Below are 26,003 nucleotides of genomic sequence, written 5' to 3'. Positions count from 1 at the left end.
TTAGCTTAAGGACATAAACCTGAAACAAAATCAAAAGATACACACACATGACCCATGATCGATGTCTTAATACCAGGCTAAAGGTAAGCAATTATTAAACTTGTTATCCAATATGACTCACCTTAACTCCAGGTCCACTTTGTTTTACTGCCATCTTGCAGCATTCACGCTGCCTCATGAAAAGATCTTGCAGAAAAACTGAGACATCAACCTCATACAAAACACAGTTTATTTGACAGTGTCTAGGTCCAAGTACCAACAGACCCCATACAAAATAAAAAAAAAAAAAGGAAAACAAATGCTACAAAGAACAAAGATAACTTCCATCTACACAAAACTTCTCCTTAAAAATACATTACCATTAACACAAAAAGCTTGAAGATAATATATGTAAGGGAAGTCCCGCCATATTTAAGTGATATTACATAACAAACCTTGTAACATGTCAAATGGGTAAAGGAGGGCACGGTGAATGAGAGCACAAGTGAATGACCGTATGTATGTGTTCGTTCTTGTGTTTTCTTCTTCCGACAGACTGGGAGAAGAGGGCAACAGTCAGTGATGCAGCAGTCACGTGGGCAGGAAGAGGATAAAAGGGGAATAGAAAAGAAAGTAAATGGAAACAAGAGGTAGCGGAGGGGTATGCAGAGAGGTAGCAGATAGCAAGAGGAAGATTTCTAGTAGAGGTAGCTAGCGGATGAATGAGGAAGAGGTAGCAGAGATACCAACAGTACTAGCGAAGCGTGGGAGGAGAAGACTGGGTTAAACCTTCACATTAAAAGCAACCTCATATTGGTTTCAACCCATGGTATGGAGACTGGTTACACCTTCATTTGAAGCTAACTTGCGTGTTAAACTTAAATTCAGGCTAATTCAAGTGTCACTTGGAAGAGGAATGAAATGCAGATTAAAAAAAAAAAAAAAAAAAAAAAAAACACCTAAATTTGATCATTGGAGCTTTACAGCTAAGGGTGACGCTGTTGCAAAAAGTCAAGAACAAAGTCTTCACTTAAAGGAATTGCAAACAAAATATTGAAAAATCGAAATTATAAGCTAATGATTTCCTCGGTTTCATACCTTTTTCAGCATTTGATGTTAAGACGCCACTGGCTGCAACCACATTTATTATTTACCTACTGATAACTCTTTCAATAGGAAAATTGAGTAAAACCATAAACATGTGAAATTTAGTCTGCTTAAAGAGAAAACATTTGAGTTTGACTTGTTGGTCAACTTATTTATTGATTGCTAAGGACTCCCGCTTCCTTCATTTATTCTCTAATCCAAATTCACAGGCTTGGAGGACGAAGCTGTCATGATTACTTAGGGGCTCCATATTTTTGTGCATATAACCTCAAATAGGTTAATAGAAATGAGGATGTTGCCGAGTTACACGGTGGCTAAAAAGCAAAGGAAAAAATGTGAGTAAAGGAGGATAGGTTAGCGAGGTAGGCAGCGCTAAGAAACTGAGCAGAGAAGGGGCGGGGTTTAATTGCTACAGTATCTGCACCTAAAAAACCATCTCGAAGCCCACCGCGCTGAGGACGCCGTGTTCTGACGCATCACGGTGTCTCCCTCTCTGTAAAGGCTGTGTGAAGTTCAGCAGGAGATTACGTGTGTTGGTGGTGGTGTTGTCCAGTGCTTTGTGGAAGGGTCTCGCCAAGTCACTGTGTACATGCAGCCTCCAGTGTTCGCCTCAGCTTAACATTTCTGTGTGTGTGTGTGATGCAGCGCTGCAGGTAGTGTGACAGAAGGAGGAATGATTTCTCTTCAGATGTTTGGGCCGGGACCCAGTTTGTGTCTCTCTCATCCAATCAAATCAAAATATGATCAAAAGTATGAAAGACAGTTGCCTTAGTGCTACACTAGGTGACTGTTGTTTCTTTGAAAACATACAGAAACACTCTACATTTAAGATTAATTTGCATCTTAAAGCCTCTAATCTATACACCCTTCCTTCCTGTTTGAGTACCATTCACTAAAAACTACAAATTTTACATGTGAAGCTTTTAAACAATAGAATTAAATGTTTATAAGCTATGTTATGGTTACATCTTCAACTGGAAAGTCAAAACATTCTGAATAAGATACTTCCCATAAAAAAAGTCACAGAAATTAGAAAACTACTACAGAATTTAAGTCTATTTCTGTTGCAACAAAGACAGACTCTTGATGCCTTACGTCGGTATCCTATTTCAGTAGCTTTTTGTAAAGGATGAAATAGAAAAAAAAAATCATTAATTAAATAAAAAAAGAAGAAGAAGGTACAAAATCCTCATCAAACATTCCTCTTTCTGGCACACACACTCAGACACACACACAGAACTACAGTGTATCATTTAAAGAGGAGCAAGAGGTAGATACTCGACAAGACAAGAGTGAGGGCAGGCATGGTTTGGCTCTGTGTGTGTTTAATTTATGTTATTGTCACAACAATCTTGTGTTTGTTAACGGCACAGGTTGCTCAGCACACAACCCTCTGCACGGTCAACTGGCTGTCTGCGCTCACTAGCTCCCCCTAGTGTTTGTCTTTAAAAGAGGAAGCAGACAGGAAGGAGACGTGTGTGTCTGAGAGATGGGTAAAAAGGTTACAGTGTCATTTAAAACAGACCAGAAAGAGAAATCTAAGGTGAGACTGTCTCCTTGTCTTGTTTTCTGTACACAGGGTCATTCAATATAGCCTCCATTTGGCCCAACAGAGCAGAAAACAGTGTTTATTACTAGACGACCCTTGCCGCTGTGCCCTGAGGAAATCTGCATGAGTGTGTGTGTTGGGGGAGGGGATAATTATTTGGGTTACCTTTGCCATTGAACCCTAAGTTTGTGTGTGTGTCCTGTGATAAAAATCTATGGTAAGTTTGAGTGTGGAGGGAAAAATATGTAGCCAGTAGCAAAGGCCATCAAAAAGGTGATGTTCAGAGTTTTATGCATGTGTGCTTTTGTTTGTTTTTGTGTGTGTATGTCTTAGTTATCAGCGACTCGTCCACTTGGAGGGGCTGGAGGACCCACGGGAGCCGGAGGGATCGCTTCAGGCTGTGCAGGTGGTGGTCCGGGGTCTGGAACAAGGGGAGATACTGGGTTTAGCACAAGGAAGAGGCATTAGAAGGTAAACATTTGACAAAGAGAGCTTTGCAGTGATTCTCGATCTGAGGATCTGAAGACTGGATTCACCTGAAGTCTCATGGAGTTATAAGAACATGGTAAAGATCATGCAACTTTTGCTTTTAAATGTCTAGTATTAGTTTGCTTAAATGGGGGGAATCGTTGAGGTTGTTGGCTCAGTGTGACAGAAAAATATTTCTTTGGGTCTTTCTACCAAATCTTTGACATCAACAAATTTCCCTTTTACACTGCTTTAAACCACATTACAGATACAGACACATGTAATGTTTGAGTTCCCTGCAATGTTTCCAGACTCTTTATGGAAACTGCTTTATGTATCAACTAGGCTGAAACTTATTTTAAAACCAGATTAATTTGAACATGTAATTTGTTTAAATTATAAATTGAATGTGGGGAATGTTGGGTCTGAAATACTAGTGTATGCATATCAGCATATCATGGCTGTGGTGCCCTGCACCTAACCTCTAATTTGCTCCCTGAGCGTGCTCTACCTGACGCTGCAGTCCAATGCTCCAACTGTACACACTACTATGTGAACAAATGGATGGGTCAAAATGCAGAGAAGGGATCAATAAATGAGTAAATAAATAAATATAGCTAAATATAGTTTCACAGAACTGAACCATGTGTTCAGTGAAAAGGAAACAAGAAAATACTGCTCCACTAAATGCTGCCTTCTTACATTAGTGGCAAACTGGAAGAAGAATCCTCAGATTTGTAAGAATCGTGATCTCAATTCTAAGCAAAAAAAATTTAAAAAATCGTGATTCACATTTTTTCCAGAATCGTGCAGCCCTAAAAGACATTCAAAAGCAGTACGATGGCTAAGCAACATCTTCCTAAACAGAGACAAATTGTCTGCCAGTGCATTTGAGAGCCCAGTACTCATAGCTATTCCTATGGTTATTGTCATACAAACGCAATGAGGTAAAAGCATTAGGGTGTACACATTTTGAAGTAAAGTAACATTTCAAATCTTAAAGAATAAATTAGGCTTGTAATTTGCTAAATGCTAATTACACACTGTACTGTACAATAGAAAACTGAAATAATTTAGAAGAACAAAACTGCAATTAGATGAGACTAACTTCATAGCTAGCTACAGGGTTACAGGGTTGGAGACTGCATAAATAGCCTAGTGTGCCTTCAAATGCCCTATTCTTCCCACCTAATTTGTCACCACAGGGCTTGTGGCAGTTTGCTAGTTTTGGTGGGTTACTATCAACTGCCTGAGATAAGCATTGACTGCAGAGAACGGTAATACGCCCTATAGCGTCCAAGAAGAAGAACTGCCTGGGCCTGAGACGTTTCGAATTTCCATAATTCCAAAAAAAAAACAAAAAAAAAACATCTATTAAACACAATATTCAACAAACACCAAATGAAGGCACACATTTCATCATAGTTTTTAACATTAGATATTAGTTACAGGTCATTAACTGACTTAGTCAGCAAAAAATATGGGCATTGACAAATATTTTTAATTTCCAGGTAATAACTTTCACATATGGTGGTCCCTTTAGGTTACAACAAATTTTAACTACAGCATGGTTAAAGCTGTTAAAGATATGGAAACACAAAATTATGCTACGGCTTGATTTCAGCTTCTGATTGGCTGCAGACTTGGGAGAAATGACCGTGAACTACAGGATTGGGGATATGATCTGATGCTAATAAGAAGCAATGACTGCAATGTTTGGCTACAGCTGACATTCAAAGTAAATACTGGCTGTCAGCTTTGGGTGTCAGTAATATTTTGATTTCCAGAAATCCTTGTTTGTTGTGTAAATATAGGATTCTCCAAAATTCCCACAGTTTAAACTAGCCTGGTTTTGGTGTGTTAAATGTGTATATCAGAAATAAATGAGTTTGTTTAATAATTATATATAAGGTTTATGCATAAACACACAAAATACAAACATAGAGGGAAAGAAGTATAAAGATATCTGTACTCACACATGCCGTTGGGAGCTCCAGGGTGGCGTGGGGGCATCATGGGAGGCATACCACCAGGAGGAGGGCCAGCAGAGGGTGGTCCAGACATTAGACGCCCAGGCATTGGCTGGACTGGTCCCATTGATCCTGGAGTATGGAAGAGACAAAATAGATCTTTAGGTGGTGCCTGTTTCACTAGTGCGTGTAGTAGCACCTGAGCCTGTTTTTTAATCTCTTACCCGTCTGTCCTGGGTGATGTGGGCCCATGGGGTGGTGGCCCATTGGGGGATAGCCAGGGTGCATTGCAGCACCGGGCGAGGGCCCTCCATGGTGGGGTGGAGGTGCGCCGTGATGTGGAGGAGGTCCTCCGTGGTGTGGTGGTGGTCCTCCAGGGTGCAGGCCTTGTGCAGGGGGTCCTTGGTGGGGTCCAGACACAGGCGCCTGTCCTTGGGCCTGGGCAGCAGCGGCAGCGGCAGCGGCAGCTTGCTGCTCCATCTGCTGCCTTGCCTTCATCTCAGCGTACTTGAGCTGCTCCATGTGGAACGCCTGACGCTCAGTGAGCAGCTGCTGCCTCTGAAGCTCCAACTGCAGAGACAAGGAAAAAAAAAAAGATGAACCCAAAGGCTGGTGACCTTACAGTGAGTTAGCTTTTTAATACTGCTAAAAGGCAGTAGGCCTACACAATTTCATTGCAGAAAGCTACAGAGGTGTAGTCATGGAGTTATGATGCTTTTGTGGCTGAGACAAGACAGTGGAGCTGAAAGAAAATGATACTTTTCTTTGTAAAACCGGTGTTGTGATCCTGCTGCACACTGCTATGAATGCATTGGATAGACTAAGTGAGTGCACTGCCTCTTATATTAATGTTTATTACAGAGCTCTATGACTACCATGAGGACAACAGAGGACTAAGACTGTTTAGATCAGATAAGGCCTGTGAAGCATTAGACCAGGTGTAAAGCTGTCTCGTGTCTCTTTGCTGTGCAGAACGTTGTTTGAGAGGCTCTGTGTTTTGTAGTTTATAGCAGCAGTGGGTTGGTTTCACTCCAGTGTTAAGGGCACTTCTTTAACCCGACTTCTTGTCATGCACCGTTTATAGCTGTAAAACTGGGCTACCCTCCCAGTGCCACCACAACGAAAACACAGTTTTACACTCTCACTTGTGTCTCCAGGGATTGTCCCGGGACAGGACACTCGCACACAAGAGCAGAGGGGCTATAATTTGCCCTGTGGAGGCAACCGTTTTGCTTGCCTTACTAAACACCTCTTTTTACTCTGGAAAATGTTTTATTGGCAATTCAGCACACTCAAAGAATTAATGCTGTGTCTTCTTTTTAGTCTCTGTGGAGGATTTGGACCAAGCAGTAAACAACATGTTGAGGGCCAACATTTGTCCATGTTGAACTAAATATTTACTGGCTGTTTATGTCAATATAGCAACCAGACAAGTGGAAATGTTTGACACTTTGTAAGTGTAACTTCAGGAAAGTTCCAAAGAGTATATTTAACAAAAACTAAATTAACTATGTTCCTTTTAATGCACATTCATTTGTTTTTTGTCCTTATACATCATCAAAAAAGTTCTTTCCAGAGAAAGAGAGAACTTACAGAACTTACTTAAATTCATGGTATTATTTATTACTGGGATCATGTTAAAAACATGGGAGCTGTATTATAGTCAAGGTTTACACAAGAAATGTTTGAACTTTTTAAATAGATAAAGTTATTAATTATTAAATTACAGGTTGTAGATTTTAGATCCTGTGTTTTTAAGGCAGTTTGTGGTGCTTTCATATACTGCGTTCACACTCTGATATCAGCAGCAGTGTGTACTAAATGCTGTTCCATTAACCGTTTGAGTGATGACTGTAAATAACGTAGGGTTCCCTTCATACAGCCACATTTTCAGTGAGTGCCTTTGAGTTCTTAAGCCTCTGTTAACAGTTCACCTTCATTAATAATAACCACAGCTGAAAGCCTTTGACAAAGTGCATGCTTTAAGTAACACTAGGTCATTTTTCATAGTAATGCAGGTTCAAAATGGCCAATAACGTTTACATTTAACACCCGGGGAGCACAACAGCTTCTTATTTTGACTTACAGCCTCTTTTTCACGGTCCATGATGGTCTCAAGCTCCTCAAAGTGCCTCAGCTTGATCTCCAGCTTCTTCATCTGTGTCTCCACAAGCAGAGCAACCAGGGACTTGATCTTCCTCTCCTCTACTGCTGCCAAGTGCTAAAAACACACATACAGCCATGATAGATATCAGATCAATATCAAATAACTGTTAAACTCTGTTCAATAACTTCCAAAACTTTCTATTGTCCACAGAGGATACAGCATTGGACATGCATTCAGCATGGGTAGGGTACAGATCTACAACAGTAGCACTATGAGAATGAGAGATGCTCTGTGAGAAAACACATAGTCAGCCCTCCTGCACTCTCACCTTGGCCTTGGTGGCAGCAGATGCCAGGGCAGCAGCAGCTGCAGTGGCAATGTTACCCTCTCCAATGTCATGTTCCAGCTTCTTCCTCTTCTCCTCTCCCTCCTCTGTAGAGGCCTTTTCCTCCTTATCCTTTTCTTGCTCCAAGGATGATGTTTCCATAGCATCCTCCTTGTCCTTGTCTGAGAAAGAAAGAAATTTAAAGTGTTTTCTGAATCTCAGCATCAACAAATAAAAATGTCCTCCTACACTTTTGTTTTAAAAGGAAATGTGCTGAAAACTCTGACAGGACTAGATGAATATTTTTAGCAGCTAGTGAGCTGTTAACATGGGAAGTAGGCTTCTTCTATACAGAGAAATAAGTTACACTAAGCTCACCTCCGTTTTTTGAAGGCTGTGAAGAACATTTTATATATCTATATATAGTTTTGATATTTTATAAAAATATAGATGAAATATATATGAAATATTAATCAATAATGACAACTGGTGCCATTCACATTATTTAAGTGCTTGCTGACAAGATACAAATGTAAAGGCTATCTTGTTTCATTTCATTATAATCCTCAGTGTTACCTGCAGGAGCAGCTTTGGCCTCCCCTCCCTCATTCTCCTCCTCTTGCTCTGATGGCTCTGCTCCCTCTTTCTTAACCTTTTCTGTAGCCTCTGTCTTGTCGCTCTTCTCTGCAGACTCACTGGGCTTCTCTGCCTCATCCTTCAACTCAGCCTGAAGGATAAAGTTAAAGAAACAGGGCGTCACAGGGCACTTACGCCAGAGGAAATGAGGACAATGCTGGTTTCACAAGTCTGATTAAGAATGAGATATAGATCGGCTATAAGAAGATGTGAGAGGTTCAATGTAGAAAAGCTCCATAAACCTACAGAGTGGTATAAAATAACAGCCACAGGAGCAAGGCTACAAAGCTGGTAAATGGAGTCATGCTAAAGCCGCGTGGGATAATGGGTCAAATCTTGATCCCGTACACTTTTTGGGGACAATCATTGTGATCTAGACAAAGTGTCTGACTCTGGTTAATGGGTGATAATGAGGAAGTTATCAGCAAATGAGCTTCCCAGCCATTACATTCACCCGCTGGGCATTTCCAAACCAGGATCAAAATGTAGATGAATGGAAAAATAAAGTTCAAACACCTAATGTTAACCTGAACAGACTTCAACTGTGTAGTGGAGTCAGCGATAAACCATAACACACATCTAACCTGAAATGTGTCTTAACGTATTAGTTTCTAACTAATCCTAACCCTGCAGGTTGATTTGAAACTCCTTTCTAAAGTAACATCACAGTTAGTCAGGGATAAAGCCTTGACACCTTCTGTTAATCAATATCACGGTCCATGCAAATGTTTCCATAATCTGTAATGTGAAGGCAGCAGTAAAACAATAAACTTAACTGACAAGTCTGTTTTTTTCTGTATTTCAAATTCCAACAAATACAGAAAAAGTTCAATCTCATCTGTGTAGCAAAGCCTCCTCAATTCATGCTGTTTTTACAGAACAATTTAATTTTTGTTAGCTTTGAATATAAAAGTAGATTGTTCCATCACATCTTAAAATAAAAGACATGTGAAAAGTAGTCTGACCTTATCAGCCTGCTGGGAGTCTGTGTCAGTGTCCATCTTTTCAGGTTCGGGGGTTTCTGAAAGTGACAGCGCGGCAGAAAAATCAACATCCCTCACAAAGAGAATACAACTGATTTAATGAAGCAGAATGAAGCAATGGAGAGAACTCCTGTTCTAAGTAAGGCGAATTTGTTATTTGAGTGAGGTATACATCATGATAAAAGACTTTTTAAATGAACACAGTAAAATGTGAAGTGTGTCAGCATTTGCACACACTCACCAATGATTAGTCATGCACGTGACATGGTGCATACACCATGGTGTACAGCTGAATGTTAAATCATGTCATGGGTGCACTTGAGCGTGTGTTAAGAGTTTGAATATTGATTGTGTGCTGGTCGAGTGCTTCAGGCCAGGTGGGGCATGGAACACATTTAAGCTTATTGATTGGAAATGTTGCTCAAGAGGGCATTAAGGCAGGCATTAAACATGAGTGTAAAAGTGTGTGTGTGCGCATATAAAAGCAAAGGAAAGACAATTTTCAAGAAAGCACAAAGCAAATTAGAGAGAAAGTGAAAAGCACAGAGTGTGATGACCCAGTTTTCTACTCCCTCTCCACCCACACTCAAGCCCCATCTGTTACCGTTGTTCTAATCCAAGGCTGTATATTCACACACAAACTGATATTTCTGTACTGCTAAATGCCCTGCTGACAAAAACTGATCTATGTGTCACCTTCATGTATAATCATTCTCTGGAGAAAACAATCTTTAAAAAAAAAAAATTAAAAAAGGACAAAGTGAAGGCTTGGTCCTCTCCTCCCTCAGCCCCAACATATCCTCACACGGTCGTTTTGTCATGATACTGCTAAAACAATCTGCTGCCCTCCAGTGGGTGCTGAAATCTCAATATTACTGCATCCAACCAAAGACAGAAATTGACACTTCTGGACTTTCCCCCCCAGTGTGACCTGGTTCAGTTATCACATGTGTGTACTGATTGAAAACATGAGATTTTCAGGGTGGCTTTCAGACATGTTACCCAGCAAACATGTGGACACATGATACTCACCAGTCTTCTCTGGCTCCTCTGGAGCAGTCCCAGCAATACCGCTGCTCTCCAGGCCAAAGGCAGGGTCCACCTTGCCAGTGCTCCTGGCTGCCTCCTGTACCTTCTTCACGTGAGCCTCCACCAACTCAGCCGGCACCTCCTCACGCACACGGGAGAACTCCTCTGCAAACGCAGAGAGAAGACATTTTCACTTTTAGGTCCTAGCATTCATGTAACAGTTTTATTTCTCACTTCGAGGCATATGCAGACATTTGACTCTGTGTATATGTATTAAATACAATGTTTCTCCTACCATTTTATATAGCACCAGGTGAACACAGAAGTTATTTAAGGCTACCTTTCCTATAGAACAAGTCTATTTCTTGTTCTTTAATTAAATAGTCTTAACTTATTTACACGACATCACGCCATGTGTCTCTAGTTCGTGCATTCTCAATTCTCCTGTGTATCATGGAGAAACTTTATGAACTTTGCAAGTTCTTCTTCTTCTTCTTTCTTAAGAGATACTGCATTCATACGCTGCAGTCTTTGAGGAAGCATTTTAGGGGTCATACATCCTAACCATGTATGACAGAATGAAATCAGTTTACAAAAAAGTTCAAACTATGGGTGAGAACAAGTGATGGGCAGACTAGAGATGGTTCCCACTTCTTGCGCCTTATCTTGCCACGACTGAGGTTACCTGGGGTCCAGTGGTCAAAATGACATTGAGGTACAGTCAGAATGATTGGACAGGGTGAGGAAATGAAAGCAGCCGAGACCATCAGCATCTGATTGATTTAATCTCTGACCAATCTCTGACCTGAATACGCTGAGGCTGGAAAAAGTGCACTGACTAAACTTTTGTCTTTTGGATCCATTTAAAGGTGTGATATGACCTTCTGAGCTTTGTCACATATCAAAACCAAGCACTGACTGGAGAACTGCTAAAACTTATAAAAACCAGCAAGCTCATGTGTCTAACTGACTAACGAAAAGGAGGTGAAACTGCTTGAATATGTGGTTAACAAATGCAGAAGAATTATTTATTTAGTTTATTCTGAACATAAAACAATAATTAAGAGCTGTGGTAAAAAGTATTAATTCCAATGGTTTTAATTTTCCTTTGTGGTAATGTTAAGAGTAGCTTACATTACGCGTTTTTAAGGCAGAATATTTTTTTTTTTTAATATTGAACTTGTGTTTAAATGAAATACTGCAGGATTTTTAAAGGGATTGGAACAATTATGAAACTTATTTGGTCCCCAAAATTCCTTAATATGTTTCTAAACATACATATTGAACCGTGTACTCACAGCGCTGTTTTAAACCTGTCAGATTTTATGTCATTCTCCCACTAGTCCTCACCTAGGGCTGCTTTGGCAGCAGCAGATGCCACTCTGGGGTCCACAACAGAGGCCAGGAAAGCTACTGTGCTCATGACAGGGTTTCCAGACTGGCTGAAGGGTATGGGCTGGTAGGCCAGAGGGCCCAGGGACGCCTCAGTGCTCTCCAGGTATGGGTCTTCAATAGGGAGCCGCAGGAAGTGAAGGATGCACTCGTCCTGGGTGCGTGAACCGACATGCTCTGACACTTTGTTCCAGTCGTCTTTGTACATCTCCAGAGCCTGAAAGGATGCGATGGGAGTGAGGACACAAGTCTTAGTCATAACACTGAGTATATGTTTCATGGTAAAAGTAGGTGGGTGTAGGTAGAGAATCGAGGGGGTATAAAACGTACGAGACTAAAGAAATTACAGGCATTAGTACCGAAAATAGATTTAAGAGAAGGTGGGAAAAGATGAAAAAGGGCAAAACAGAAAGGAAATAATACTACAAGAAAAAGGGGGGCAGGACATGGAGCGAGGGAAATAACCATCTTTTGTTCCTGTATGTATTTCGCAGTAGAACTAACAGACAGTCTCAGTACTCGGCAGCCCAACATGTTCACAGTTCATTACTTTACACTCTTCTGTTAGGGGAGTAAGACTCACCTCCAGCAAAAGTAGAGTCTCCTGTTCAGTCCAATCCCTGGTAGTGCTGACAGGTTTGCCCTGAAGGAACCAAAGTCCAAAAATCACGTAAAGATAGGCAACCGACAATTCTGCTCAGCGTAGCTGTTTTGAATTCATCTCACCAGCTCACAGGGAATTTTAAATGTAGAAAACATGGTAAGGACGTTGAACGAGTCCTACTCCCACCTTGGGATTTTTCTTATTGTAGAGGTCGGAACGTAGGCCGAAGTTCTGCAGGTCAATGGCCTTGTCTTTGCCTTTATCTGCAAAGTTGTGCATCGGCTGGGGAGGAGGAATCTAGAAGCATAAAACAACATTAACATAGCGACTTATTTAGTGACACATGATACACTTTGTTCATCGCTTTACAAAAGAAGCTTGAAATAACTGCTGTACTGGCAACTACATGGCACATTTTCATACAGCTCTGATTAAAGGACTCGATAAAAGCGTTCAATGTTCTTTGGTGCCTGTTTGCTAAATGTTAAAAAAACAAACAGTTTTTCTTAGTTTAGAATACTGAATGAAGTATCTTGGATTGCTGTAATACCGGTGGAGGTCGGTGGTTGAGGGGCATGAGGCCTGAGGGTGTGTCAGCCAGCACAGTGAAGTGGGGTGTGGGTGGGGGGCCCATAGGCAACGGGCGACTCTCAGAATCAACCTGGTAGTTAACCAAACCCCACTGTTCCAGGAACGCATGTACCCTAGAGAAAGAAATGAAGGATTTTACTCTCTTTTTAGATTTTACATATTCATTCATAAACAACTATATTTAAATAATTACATCCCTATGAAGGTTATACATGACATTTCTTTTAGACTATATTCGTTAAATAATGTCAACACAAACTACTACATATATTCTTCCACTGTGATGCAATTCAGCTAGTTAAGACAAGCTAATAATGCCTAGATAAAGCACACCTCATGATGGCGCAGACATCTCCGGTTAGGTTCCTGCGGCAGGAGGTGGAGGTGAGGTACTCCTGAGGATTTAACCGGTACGTGTCGATCATGAAGTTGCGGTAGGCCAAGTAGCTGTTAAAGAGTTCATAAGATTAGCAAGATGGGAAACATCACTTTGGTTCAACAGCAACATGTGACCTAAAAAGTTTAACATTTAAATCTGTTTGTGAATAATGGATACACCAATACTCACATCTCTGGAGTTTTGGACTTGTTCTTCCCGTTGAAGAACTCAGGCAGGGCTCTTCTCTCTATCTCATGGATGCTAACAAGAAAGAAACAAAAATAACAAGTCAACAATTACTTTAAGTAACAAATTAACTGAGATTTCTAGTGCTGAAAAATTGGAAACATTTTCTGTCATTAAGTCTGCACACTAAATCCCGTTACATGTTCGACTCTTTAAAGTAGCCAAGTATGCCAAGAGCGCCCAATTCAATATGAAAAGAAGGCAGCTCTCTGGAGTGAAAAGAGGAGAGAAGAAAAGAAATAAGGATATGGGCATGTGAAGAAAATAATCACAATTAATAATAATTACATTTCAATGTATCACCAAAGCCTTCCAGTCTACCCATAACTATGCACAAGACACATCTGAATAAAAGACACATTGGATTCTGGAATGACTTCTAATCAAGAGTAACTTTAACTGTAAGTAAATGGCAGCTACCAACTCAAATATATGCAAGTAACTCTATCTTTATTGATACCTCACAAATTCCTCTTCAAATTAAAATGTACTTCCCATTTCTCAGTATCCATTATGCTCGTCAAGGTGATGGACTAATATGTGCATCAATAAGCTCATTAAAATTAAACTGGAACACAGGAAAAGGTATTTGTGGTACAGATCTACATTACACCATGGGAGGAAATCACAAAACTAAATCTATAAACTCTACATTAATGTGGTGATAATGTGTTCATTCCCATTCACAAAAACTTACCAGTTGTAGTCGAACCAAGAGGCGTAGCTGGGGATAATAATGTGGTGTGTCTGTTCGGTTACATTGTCTTCACCTGCGTCCATCAAACGATTGACTTCACCTTTGCTTTGTTCCTCGTCGTCCTGCAAAGACAGAAAGCGGCTGGTCTGAGACACCATGCAACCTAACAAGAAATATAGACATGGTCTAAAGGCTTTAAGTCCCCCAATACTGAGGTTGAGCAAGGAAACAAGAGAGGTCTGTTAGAAACAAAAGGGCCAAGATTTGTTAATCTACCCGGGTCTGATGAACAGGCAATCTAGGGATTTGATTGGCAATGCTCGGCTTCAACGTGAACAGGAATGCCGCGTCGACCCACTAATTAACACAATGACGTTTATGTACCTGTCTGTTGCATTCTGATTTTGTCAGTGGACAGCCTGTCAGACTGTGTCATTGTAGAAGCTCCAGGGCAGCGAGCAGCTCAATAATAGAGCTAAGTGTTGGTCTGCTCCCATAAGAGACCGATCTCTGAAGGGCAGAGATTTTTTGTCTATTTTTCAATCAAACAAATCAAACATGATGTTACACGATCGTTAATGGAAGTGCATAGGTGAATTAGCCCTATGTCATGTTTCGCACCAATTTGATAGATATCGGGCCCTGTACAGGACACAGTGACTTATTTGAAAAGCAGCAACCTTTTGAAAGAGCCATTCTTCGGGTCATCAGCATACTGGAAGTGTTAAAAAATACACCATGCGGTCCATTGTTTACCTCACATTACTTAAATGTGTACTAAAATGTGTAATGATGACGCTGATGACACGCTGACGTATGAGAGGAAGGAAAAAATGTGCACACAGCTCTCACAGTGGGAAGTCAGACCTGGGACAGCTGGCAATGTGAAAGCACACCAAAGGCGGGTAAACCTGGGCCTGAAAATTCCATTTAAACTCGGTATTTGAAAAGGGCATTACAGGCAAGTTGACTGGGTTTGATTGTTTAACCAATAAAACAAGTTAAAAGTAGCTCTTTTTAGCACATTTAATCCAGATATTTAGGAGATTTGGAAACTGAATGGAAAAGCGCATCTACACACTGCATTTTATTTCCCAGTAATCCGCCTGGAAACATTCGAAGGACTGCAGACACAGAAAACCAAACCAAGAAAAACCTTCAGATATTGAAGTACAGCTTGTTTAATGCTAAAAGATCAAAGTCTATGCTCAAAACTTTTAAAATGATGTACAGTGTGTACGTAATGATAGAAAATTCTCATTACATCTGATGCATTTCATACTCATTAATCTATAAAAGCTTGATTTTATTTATGACAGTGACAATCAGTAGCTGCAGCCCAACCACATATTCTCTCCTTTTCAGTGTGGTTTAATGAAGACGGACGCATTCAGCAGTCATCTTACCTTTTCACCAGACAAGACAGAGTCATCTTCCATGTCATCTAGAAAAAATGAGAACAGACGTAAGTTGACAAATTTATCTGAAAAAGGTTTTCAGACGCTAAAATTTCACAAAAATCATAATGAAATATATGTGGATTTTTTTGTGTTTCAAAAGGTGTGGCTGCATTAGACGGACACAATCAAACAAATGATATTTATTTTGTTTATTGTTTACAAGAAAAACTAAATTCCTGACAGCTTCAATATGTCAGTTCAACAGTTGTTGGTATCAAAGTCAACAAATAACAGAGTATCTGTTCAAAACTGAACAAAAAATAAATAAACCATCACATCATAATATACAGTACTCCTGCTATTAGCAGCAGTAGAGCTCTAATCCTGGTTGGCATGTTCCCCAGAAGCCTTTCACACTGCTGAGTGCTAATCTTGTCCCATTCTTCTTGAATTACTACTTTCAATTCTTCTAAATTCTTTGGTTTGCACTTTGAAAAAGACCTTTTGACAACCCACCACAGATTTTCAATGGGGCTGATGTCTGGGAATTGAGCTGGTCACTTTAAGGCCTGGATAGTGTGCTCCTGCAGCCAAGTTCTACTGGCTCTGGATGTGTGGCAACGGGCATAATCTTGTTGAAACATCCAGTGTCGACCTTGACGGAACAGTGCACATCAGTGGCGTCATTTCAGTTTTGGACAAGATATGGCAAGGATCACCTCCTCCTGTGAGGTGCGGGGGGTTTCCCCCTTGTGGATTTTTCTGAGCATCGTAAATTTAAATGCAGCAATCTGTTGCAATTTGAGAGTAAAATCAAGAAGCTTTAGACTCAGTTATTGCTATCAATACTATGGATTGAATTATACTCGCAGTACTGCACACAGGGGTTCACAATATAACTTTTTCTTTTACCAGAAACAAAAGAATGAACCAAAATATCCAGGCGATTCCCATTCCAACACAACTCAGAGTCAAAGGCATCACTGAACGTAGGTTTAAGGATTACAATTTTTCTGCTAAATGATCCACAGCTAACATATTTATGGCCAATTCACCAGCATTAGATCAACAACACAGTAAGTAGCCCCAGTATTCTGCTTCCACAGCACTATGACTTCCCAACATAGGCTACTGTACATGATGCTGGTTTAAAAAAAGATTTTTAACAAGTATCTTCTTGCTAAAATCCATCTGTGAATAATCTCTGAAGACAAATGAATAAGTGTTTGTTACTTTAAGTATATCCACTTCATAAAAGGTGTCTCTATCCTATTTCTTTAAACAAATTATTGCCAACATGGGTTCATGTTTCTGTAGTCAGAATAAACTCAATACCTGGAAATAAATTAAAATTCTCACTAAAATCGAGCTAAATGAGTGATATGTTAGACAGGGGTTCGGGGCTGGTTTGACTCAGCTAGAAGTTTTTGTGGTTTGTGGCAAGATGAACAGGATCCAGACGGCTGTCATTAGCTTCTAGCGAGCTGACTGCAGCAGATACACAATGTTTCTCAATATTTCATTTCATCGTGCTCTGATTGTCAAGTAGTGTTAACCAAACAGGCACGGGTGTTTTTCTGAAATATGTCTTAAATTTAAGCCTGTTTAAGTCATGTATGACTTTATAACTCACAGCGGTTTTAGTCGCGCCACATGCACGTCTCTCGTCTGCAGCACAGTATGACAAGGCAGCGGCGTGCACGCCGTACGCACATATGAGAGCGCCATGGATGTATGTAGAGGATGCAGCGCGCTGAGAGCGGGACAGCCCCGCCCCTCACTGAGAGACAGAGGAGCAGCAGAGAACGGAGAAGTGGCAGCGGCGTTCAGTGTGGAAGAGCAGTCACCATCACTTCGGGCAAACAGAATTCCCAAAGAAGTCCCGGTACACCAGGGGTTAAAATCTAGAAGTGCCAGTAGCATACTCTGTTCCATACATTTTCTACAAAAGTCAAGATAAGTGCCATACCTTGCCATAGCCAAACGATGCCACTGTTGCACATGCAGGAGCATGTGGGTTTGCAGAATGGCACAATATTTGGCAGAGTTCAATGTACCATCACAGAGGGTGAAATGACCAACACCAGCAGCACTCTTGCATCCCCAAACCATGATACTGCCTCCAGCATTTTTGACAGTAGGTACTGTACATGCTGATAATGTTTTGCCTGGCCTTCTGTGTACCCTCACAGAGGAAGATAAAGCTGGAAACTGGGACATAGAAAACTGACCACAGTTCCTGACTGTCCAGTTTTTGTGTGCTTGTGTCCAACGATGCTGGGCTAATCTGTGCCTCTCATTGATCAGGGGCTTTTGACAGCCTTGTAGGACCTTAAGCTATGATCTAAAAGTCGACCACATACAGTGCAGGTGGAACAATGGACAACAGTTTGGTTTGACCACTGCTGTTGGAGCTGCTGTGATGTCATTCGTCAGTTTTCCCTTCACGTGTGATCAGGATGTGGTCATTTCTTGCCAAAGAAACCCGTGGACGCCCAGATCTTGGTTTGTCTTCCAAGCTGTTGGTTTGTCTGTATTTCTGCAGAGTGGATCCAACTGCTGAAGCACTACATCTGCACTTCCTGGTGATCTGGCAGCACCTTCCTGGCTAAGAATCTGTACCTTCAGGTGTGTTTCCTGTGTTAGGTCCCTTGTTTTGCCATTTTTGTCTTTGAAGAACTTTCAAATGTACTGGCTTTATATAGACACGAGGTACAACAACAAAAAATGTGTCTTTTGATAAAAAGCGTGGCCTTCATTAGTGGATCACTGGAAACAAAATGACCAAATACTCAAAATTTCTTGGATTACTTTTATGGAACCAATCAATTTTAAGTTGGCTGTTTTAGGATGTGTTTAGTATTTTGTCTGTGGTTGTACAAAAGAAATTGCACATGAAATCCTAAGAGATTCTTATATAAATACATGGGGTATCCCACGCTTGTACATGAATGCATTAACTCATAAATAAAAGTGATAAACGACTAAAGGCACAAATACAGTTGCACATACGTACCCAAGTCGGCCACATTCCCTCCTTTTACTGGAGTATTCTCGCTGTCCTTCTTTGAATTTGCTGTGCATGGAACAAAAAAGTAAAAAAAATGAACAAAGTGAATTACTGAAGAAGAAAAAAAAAATCAAAGACAGTCTAATTTGACTGTGAGCACAGAGGCATTAACAAGCACTGAAGTTTGCAGATGAGGACACTAAAATAGACTCAGAATTACATGCTGGAGAAAAAGGAGCATTTTTAGGACAAAAGTGGGACATCACAAATGGGACTTGTTTTGAAAGACAGCAATTCTTTAGTCTTGAGTGTGTGTGATTTTGAAGGGAATCTGTCAGTATCAGCAAAAAACATCCATGGGCTGTTAAGCTTGTCTGACACGAGGACAGAACATCTGTCTGTGGGAGATTCGGAGGATGTTTCTATTGCAGAGTGGATTTTTGTCATCTTCATGCTCTAGTGGACAAGATCCCCCATAGCTTTATACCTTTAAATGAGTTATCCCTCACGAGAGATCCTTTTTAAAAAAAAAAAAAAAAAAGACAAGGGGAGGTTTGCCAAATATGGACTCACTTGCCAAATCATTAGATACACTAGTGAAGTATTAGAGTATTCCTGCCCTAAATCTCCCTTCGTGGCAATCGTATTGTACTGTCTGATGATGTTAAAATGCATCAGAAAAGTGGTAATTCAACTCTATGATCACTCTGGAGGATGTGGTTTGTGTTGCTGTGAAGGGATTGAATCGAATACTTACGTGTTTCTGGTGTGTAGCCTAACCCACTGGATAAAATCAGATTGCTAAATGAATAGGGACATGTCTCATGTATGACTTAAGTACTACAAACCACAGCCTAAATCAAAACACAGTTGAATCACCAGCTCTCAGTTATTTTAAACAAATGAATTGAAGTGAATTCCGTAACATTCATGAAGCTGAGGTTTAGTGCAGGAATGGAGCATTTGTTTTCACAAGTGTACCTAACGCTCTGGTCAGACGTAAGAGATTTCCCAGAGATAGTAGTAGTAGTAGAAGTAGAGATACTAGTTTTTCATTGAAAAGAAACTGCCTGCAGATGGATGTCATCATATGTGCATTAAACTTAAAGATTTTAGAGATGTGTTTATTATCTTAAGGTAGATTCAGCTGAAAAACAAAATGTGTCCTGTGGTCAGATAAAGACCTAGCAGGGACCACATTTCTATATTTTTTGTGACCTAAACTTAGTACCAAGCTGTGTCTTGTGTAAAAAAATAAGTTTTTTTCAGAATTTTGGCAGAATTTTGGCAGACATGACATTCACCGTGCTGTGTCAGACTATATATAACCAATAATGCTTTAGCATGCTTTACAAATAAAAACGCAACCTAAAAATGTTATTTGTTATTTTACAACTGGAATAAAATGTCCAGCTACAAAACACACAGATTGTTATTTGTTTAATGGTATTCATTAGGTAAAAGTGCAATAATAATAATAAAAAAAAAACTGCGTTTGAAGACACAGAAGCACCAATTCACACAGTGAAACTTGCAATGTACTTTAAAAATTAGTTTGTAGTTTTAATTTTAGATTCACAATTGACATTTTATAAAACCGTGGCATTGAGTGTCTTAATCCCAACCCTTCTGCACATACCATTCTTGGACATGCTCCCCTCCTCCATGCTGGCACCAGCCGAGGAGTCGTCCATGTCCTTTGTCATGTCCTCTTCCGTGTCCTCCTCTTCACCCCTGTGGCCTCGTCGCTTCCAGTGAGGCCCTGGGTTCCTGACACATAGACAAGTAAATTATGGGTCAGTAAAATGAGCTGCTTGAATGCTCCATGTTTTTCCTATTGTCTAAAAAAAGTGCAAGTTCAGGAACAGATCCCGTGAAAGACGGCTGCCTGTGTGTTGTGTCATAGGTCGTGACACAGTTTTGATAATGAACAAAAACTATTAAAAACCCATCAATGACTATTACTGCTGTTTCATATTTCATGTTTTTAATTTCCTTTACTCCACATATATCATCCTACTGTCATTAATAAGTTCTACTGCTCCAAATGTGTATTTATCCACAAATGAAAACAGACCCAACGCTATTTACTTCTGTTTTAAAAATGCTTGCACAAAACTACAGTACACAGGTGTTTTACAGACAAAGAACAAACATAAAACTACTGAACATTTCTTCAATATTTGCCACAAACAGTGCAGGGAAGTTGGAAAAGTTTGAGACAAACCAAGATCAAAAGTTTTGTTTCCCTTACCCCTTCTTGCCTCCCTTCTTGCGGGACTCGGCAGGAGTGCTTGGCGGTGAGGGCGAGCGCCTCCTCTTCTTGCCAGCAGAGTTGGCCTTGCGCTCCTTTCGATCAGGTGTACGGGAAGACTGATCAGACAAACCCCGTGTAGCGCAGGGAGCGAGAGATGGAGGATGAGAGAAAGAGCCGCAGAATGAGAGGATGGAACGGTTGCACACACAAGGAAGGGAAGCGGTGGGAGAAAGACAGCAGGGAGGGGGGAGGATGCCGTGGTGGTGAAGGAGACAAGCAGGGTTCCTGTCCTCTCTCTAAATAACTTATTATTCACACAGACCTTCACCACTAGATCTGTGCATGTTACCTGCCTTGAGTTATCTTTAGCACACAAACCATGATTTGATTGTCCACTATTGGTTGTTCTGTAGCAGTTTATTATTTAAATCTACTGCAGGCCATACTAAAATAACATCTGAAATAAGACCTAAAATGACAAACAGGCCCTTGATTAGGTGCGTATAATTGTTGTGTCAAATTTAAAGTCATGCTAACTTTGTAATTTCCAACTCCGCTGTACACATATGTTCAGGGAAACAACTAGGTGCTCAGCGTAATCAGGGAGATTCAAATTTTAGTTTACCAGGTTTCTGTCTGAATCTAAATCCTGGAGGTTGTTCAAAACAACTTTCCTAACATGGACAGAAACCCTGAAATGTATTAGGAGGAGACAGGGTGTGAGGAAAGGTTTGAAAAGGATGGGTAACATACAGACGCAAGCCAGTTGTAGACGGAGGAAGGCAATGATGCACAATCCACACACCACAGCCACGTGCAACACATGCATTCCAATTTTCCACCTGGAAGTTTTTCTACAGTACAGACATTGTGGCCCATAATTGTTCAATTTTAGGCTGCTATATTTAATGATTATAGTGAATGCCTTTGCTGGTTTGAAGTAGCAATAATCTTACTAGAGACAATGAGTGGAGCTGTTTTAGCTTACATTTAAACAATTATGGTTCCAAGCTGTACTGATAAACTACAAGTAAAGAAAAATACTAATGCTTTCACGCCCAGAATGCTCTGGGGTGAATATTTTCAGCAATGACAAACATCTACATACCTCTTCCTCCTTGGGGAAAATCCTTTGGCGGAAGCTGACTGGCTTCTTGTTCTCATCCACTTCGTAGTCTTCCTCATTCATCCACTCATTGAAGGCATCAGTGTCTAAAACCCACTTGGCATGGACCTGGTCAAGAGAAAAGTAGATACAGGAGGTTAAATATTTGCCCGGACATATACTGGATACTAATTTGTTTCAGTCTCAATACAAAAATACAACTACATGAATAGAAATGATTCACCTTCCATGATCTGTCAGTGGTGGGTGGGTCCTCAGGGTCACCGTCTACCTCACTGGCTGACACCCAGGTGTCATAACTGTCATAAAAGAACAACACAACAACAGCGATGGATCTGCGATCAGTACAACACTGATGAAGATATAAGCTGTTTCAGACAATTCCTCAAACAGGCCTGAGAGAGAATTATTTATCGAGTAGTATCTATTGAGTAGTTATTAAATTATTTAGGATAGAAATGGTAAAAATAATGCAATACATGTTGGTGGTAGAGAAGTTTAAATTAGAACAGAAAACTCAAACGGAAATCCATCAGAGAGCCTCTCTCTGTCCCTCTCTGCTCACCTGTCTGGGTACAGACCCCAGTGCACGAGCACCTGCTTGTCTTTCCTCATGACAGGACGCAGCCACTCCTCTGCAAAACACACATAAACACCAAAGCTACTAATAACAATCCATGATAGCACATAAAATATTGAGCAATTCTGCAATACAATAGAATAAACTGCTTTTAGGTTAAATAGATAATAATTGTTGCCCTAAGACACACAGGGAAGCAAATATATGTGATTAATTGTAATTTACAGAGATTTCTGACATACCTTCTTCTTGCTGGGATGGAGATGGGTAAATGTGGTGGGTGGCTTTTGACTTATCCTCAGTGATAGAGCCCTGGAGATGGACATGAAAAAAACAGTGAACAACTACACAGGCAGAGCTTAAGTGGCCAGTTCTTTTCGTTATCTGGACAAATGTAGGCTCACCTGATGCCTTTTGATGATGTCTTTGAGTTTGCTGGCCTGTTTCTGCTCAATTTCTGACATCAGGAAAACAGTGGGTCGTGTCAAGCAGTTATTCTACAATTAGACAAAGCATAAGTTAGAATGAGACACTTATATCAAGCGTTAAAGAAAACATTTCAGTGTTCATCATTCTATCAGACAGTGGTCACTAAGACAGCCTTTCAAAACGGATATACCTTATTTATATGCAAATGTATGCAGTATGGTGCATAAAAATCTCATTTTCAATTCAGCTACCAGTTTATGCTCAGAGACAAGTAAGAAGTCACCACAGTTTATGAGTAATAAATGTTCCCTCTTAAATGTGCCAGTTTATACGAATAAGTGCCTAAAACGTAATGAGACTGTTGATCAGGTGTACACAAGGCATAATGCAGTTTAGTGTTAGCCTTAGCGCTTTTAAGTTACAATAACGTCTGTGGGGAGTAACACACATCAAATGGCAACAGTATATAATGTATGCCACGTATCCTGGTGAAGGAAAAAAACTAAATCTCTTTGAAACTGCAGAATTGTGTCATAAACTACAGATTACTGACTTTGATACAATCAAAGCAACTTTCTCTACATAATATGTATGAACGGCAGTCTTTGTGTGTAGACATAAAAGTCTCATACCTGCACCAAGTTCTTCTCTACATTTAAGAACATTTCCACATTTCTGTCCATCCGGGAGGGATTCTGCAGGTCAAATCTGCGCCTAGGAGTGGTGCACAGTGAGAAATGCCATGAGATTGGGGGGGGGGGGTTGCCTTACTGCAACAACCACTAAGGACTGAGCCATAATTCTTTTGAATTCCGCCAGCTAGAATCCAAATGGAAAGACTGGAAAGTTTAAAATGAACACCACATACCAGATATATCAATTGAAATTAACCAATGTCAACTCACCAGCCCTGCTCACTCTTAAACTTGTACACAGACCCCAAGATGTGACAGAGAGCACCTCCTGCCTTGAAATCCATGAAACACTTGGCCTGAAGTTTAGAAAAGAAAAAATTGTGATGATGAAAGTGTTTCAGGATTTGGCGATGAGGGGGACTTGTTGCTTTACTAAAAATAAAGGGTGTGCTTACAGGTAGCTTGGTGAGAGCAGGATTGTTGACCCTGCGTCCAAACGCATCCTCCTGGAACTGCAGCAACTGGACCACCAAGCCCGCCAAAGATTTACTGGAGGGGGAGTCATTCTGGACATACTGAGAGCAAGAACAAACAATAAAAATAATATTGACAAAGCTGCACAATAAATCAAACCACACAGCATCACAGCTGCTGACAATTAAAGCAGGAAATTAACATTTTCATATTATCAGTTACATTTCTGACCAGTCAAAATCAATGGTCAAAACCAATAAATATACAATTCACAAGTGAAAAGAGCTAAAAATGTTCCGTCTAGCGCTATTTTCATCTGGATTCATTCTATTTACAAATGATCACTTTCATGTGTTACAAACTGAGCATTTGAACGAGCTAAATAAACTGAAACCTTCTGTCACTAACCCACATATGATTCCTATGATACCTATTACAACACTACACTTTCTACTGTATGGTGACAGCTACACTGTAGATCTGCATGACACCAAGACCACAGACAAACAGTTATTACAAATTACTAGAGATGCCCACGTAACAGTCCTGTGTGAATGAGACTTTAAATAATTTAGTAGAAAGACAAGCTACAACAATAGTAATAGTTAGTTGTTGATTTAACTTATTATTCAGGCCCCAGATAACATCACAGGTAATGATGCATATTTTTTGAAACTGAAACTGAAATAATCTTTATCACAAAAAACGGTGTCAGAGGTAACCCGCTTCTGGTACAATGAGTAAATCAAAACAAACTCAACCCAAAGCTTTTGGATCAACCCGAGTTAGTCTTTAAACAGGAGTTAAATATACAGTTTAAAAGCTCAAAATACAGATACGACTCCAAAAACTGCTTCTACAACACATCGTTTACTTAATTCGAACATTTCGACAACCCAAGCAGCGTGTAACTGTGTCAGTGAGTTTGAATGAACACATGAGTAAGAGCCTTTGTTTAGCTACGTTGGTGGGCGAGTGGAGCCTGCGCAGCCTGACATGCTGCTGTGTTGACAAAACTCAACACCGGCGGCTCTTCGGTGCAAAAATACTACTACTATTGCAAAATGCCAGATTTATTTCTGACTTGAAACACTATTTGGAGTGTGGGGATAAAAGCCAAGTAGTGTATTTCCCCTAGTATTATGAGTTCTATAGGGTGTCCCGTGACTAACGTTTGGTTAGCCTCTCGGGCCTTTTACAATGCTGATAAGAGAGTTACGCTTATTGTTTTTTTCGAAATGTGAAAAGTACCTAAAGCGATCTCAACAAAAATAGTAGCAGCAAAGTCCATTGGAAGCACGGTTGTAAACATTTCAACTGAGCGTGGTATTAGCAGCGGCTCCGGTTTGGCAGTTAGTTAGCCAACTGTGAGCTAGCTAAAGAATAAACAGCTAAAAGCGAGCCTTTTCATTTCGCGGTAAAACAAATACGGTCGCATTCGAACCATGCACGCAACCAAGTAAAACTCTGGTATAAACAGGTAAAATCTCCGCTCTAGTTAAGCGATTGCGGCTGTAGCTCGCTTAGATATCAACGGTCCATTGTGCCAGCGGGACGCGGGCCTTCACAGAAATCAATGGAGGAGCACAGCAGCCAGCTCACCTTTTTGTAGTGCTTTCCGATCCACAACCGCACCGTCTCCAACTGGGATACCGTCTCTGAACTTTCCCAGAATTTCGAAGACGGACCTCCATCCTTCTTTCGTCCCACCGCTGTTCCCCCGCCGACCAGGCCGGTGGCTGGTCCGCCTGAGCCTGTTCCGCCTGCCGTAGTCGCCGCCGTCGCCATTGTGTGTTTTGTTCGCTGCGTTTGTCCTTCTCCGCGGCGGCCCTCACCGTGCAAGTTTTAGAATGAGATTGCGCAGCCGCAGACGCGTTGGCACGTTTCAAGTCTCGCGAGTCTTGCAATCAAACGGCTCTATCGGGGAAAGTCGTCTTCACATGTATGAAAAGTTAATCGTCTGGGAATATTCTAAAATTTTTACTTTACATTTCTGTTTAAAAGTCTCTCAGTATAATTTATAGAGGCCT

General features: G+C 40.6%; 1 protein-coding gene across 2 annotated transcripts; it reads right to left on the bottom strand.

Moving 5' to 3' along the window:
* Window positions 1-212: 212 nt before the first annotated feature.
* smarcc1a (SWI/SNF related, matrix associated, actin dependent regulator of chromatin, subfamily c, member 1a) lies at window positions 213-25,813 on the bottom strand. 2 transcript variants are annotated; one of them, XM_047598242.1, is made up of 28 exons: window positions 25,576-25,813; window positions 23,955-24,074; window positions 23,770-23,855; window positions 23,497-23,578; window positions 22,840-22,932; window positions 22,678-22,747; window positions 22,421-22,490; window positions 22,079-22,154; window positions 21,838-21,963; window positions 20,727-20,845; window positions 20,112-20,242; window positions 18,479-18,538; window positions 15,469-15,506; window positions 14,063-14,184; window positions 13,309-13,380; window positions 13,074-13,187; window positions 12,700-12,853; window positions 12,336-12,446; window positions 12,129-12,188; window positions 11,504-11,762; window positions 10,157-10,318; window positions 9,107-9,162; window positions 8,082-8,232; window positions 7,509-7,687; window positions 7,160-7,294; window positions 5,298-5,643; window positions 5,080-5,205; window positions 213-3,056 (listed from the first exon to the last, which is right to left on the bottom strand). In XM_047598242.1, the coding sequence occupies exons 1-28, from the start codon at window positions 25,759-25,761 to the stop codon at window positions 2,965-2,967; spliced, it is 3,396 nt and encodes a 1,131-aa protein (XP_047454198.1). In that variant the 5' UTR covers window positions 25,762-25,813; the 3' UTR covers window positions 213-2,964. The 2 variants fall into 2 exon arrangements, with proteins under 2 accessions (XP_047454198.1, XP_047454199.1); XM_047598243.1 differs by having other exon boundaries at window positions 20,727-20,821.
* Window positions 25,814-26,003: the final 190 nt, after the last annotated feature.

Source organism: Mugil cephalus, chromosome 11 (assembly GCF_022458985.1).
Source record: "Mugil cephalus isolate CIBA_MC_2020 chromosome 11, CIBA_Mcephalus_1.1, whole genome shotgun sequence".
Lineage (NCBI taxonomy): Eukaryota > Metazoa > Chordata > Actinopteri > Mugiliformes > Mugilidae > Mugil > Mugil cephalus.
This window is presented reverse-complemented; position numbering and strand designations above follow the sequence as displayed.

Excerpts from the sequence above, each read along its gene's own strand:
- smarcc1a (XM_047598242.1), bottom strand. The coding sequence starts at position 25,761 with ATGGCGACGGCGGCGACTACGGCAGGCGGAACAGGCTCAGGCGGACCA. Across the intron at positions 20,243-20,726 it reads AAGAAGGGAGGCAAGAAGGG|GAACCCAGGGCCTCACTGGA; the intron begins GTAAGGGAAACA and ends TCTATGTGTCAG. Across the intron at positions 12,189-12,335 it reads ACAATAAGAAAAATCCCAAG|GGCAAACCTGTCAGCACTAC; the intron begins GTGGGAGTAGGA and ends TGGTTCCTTCAG.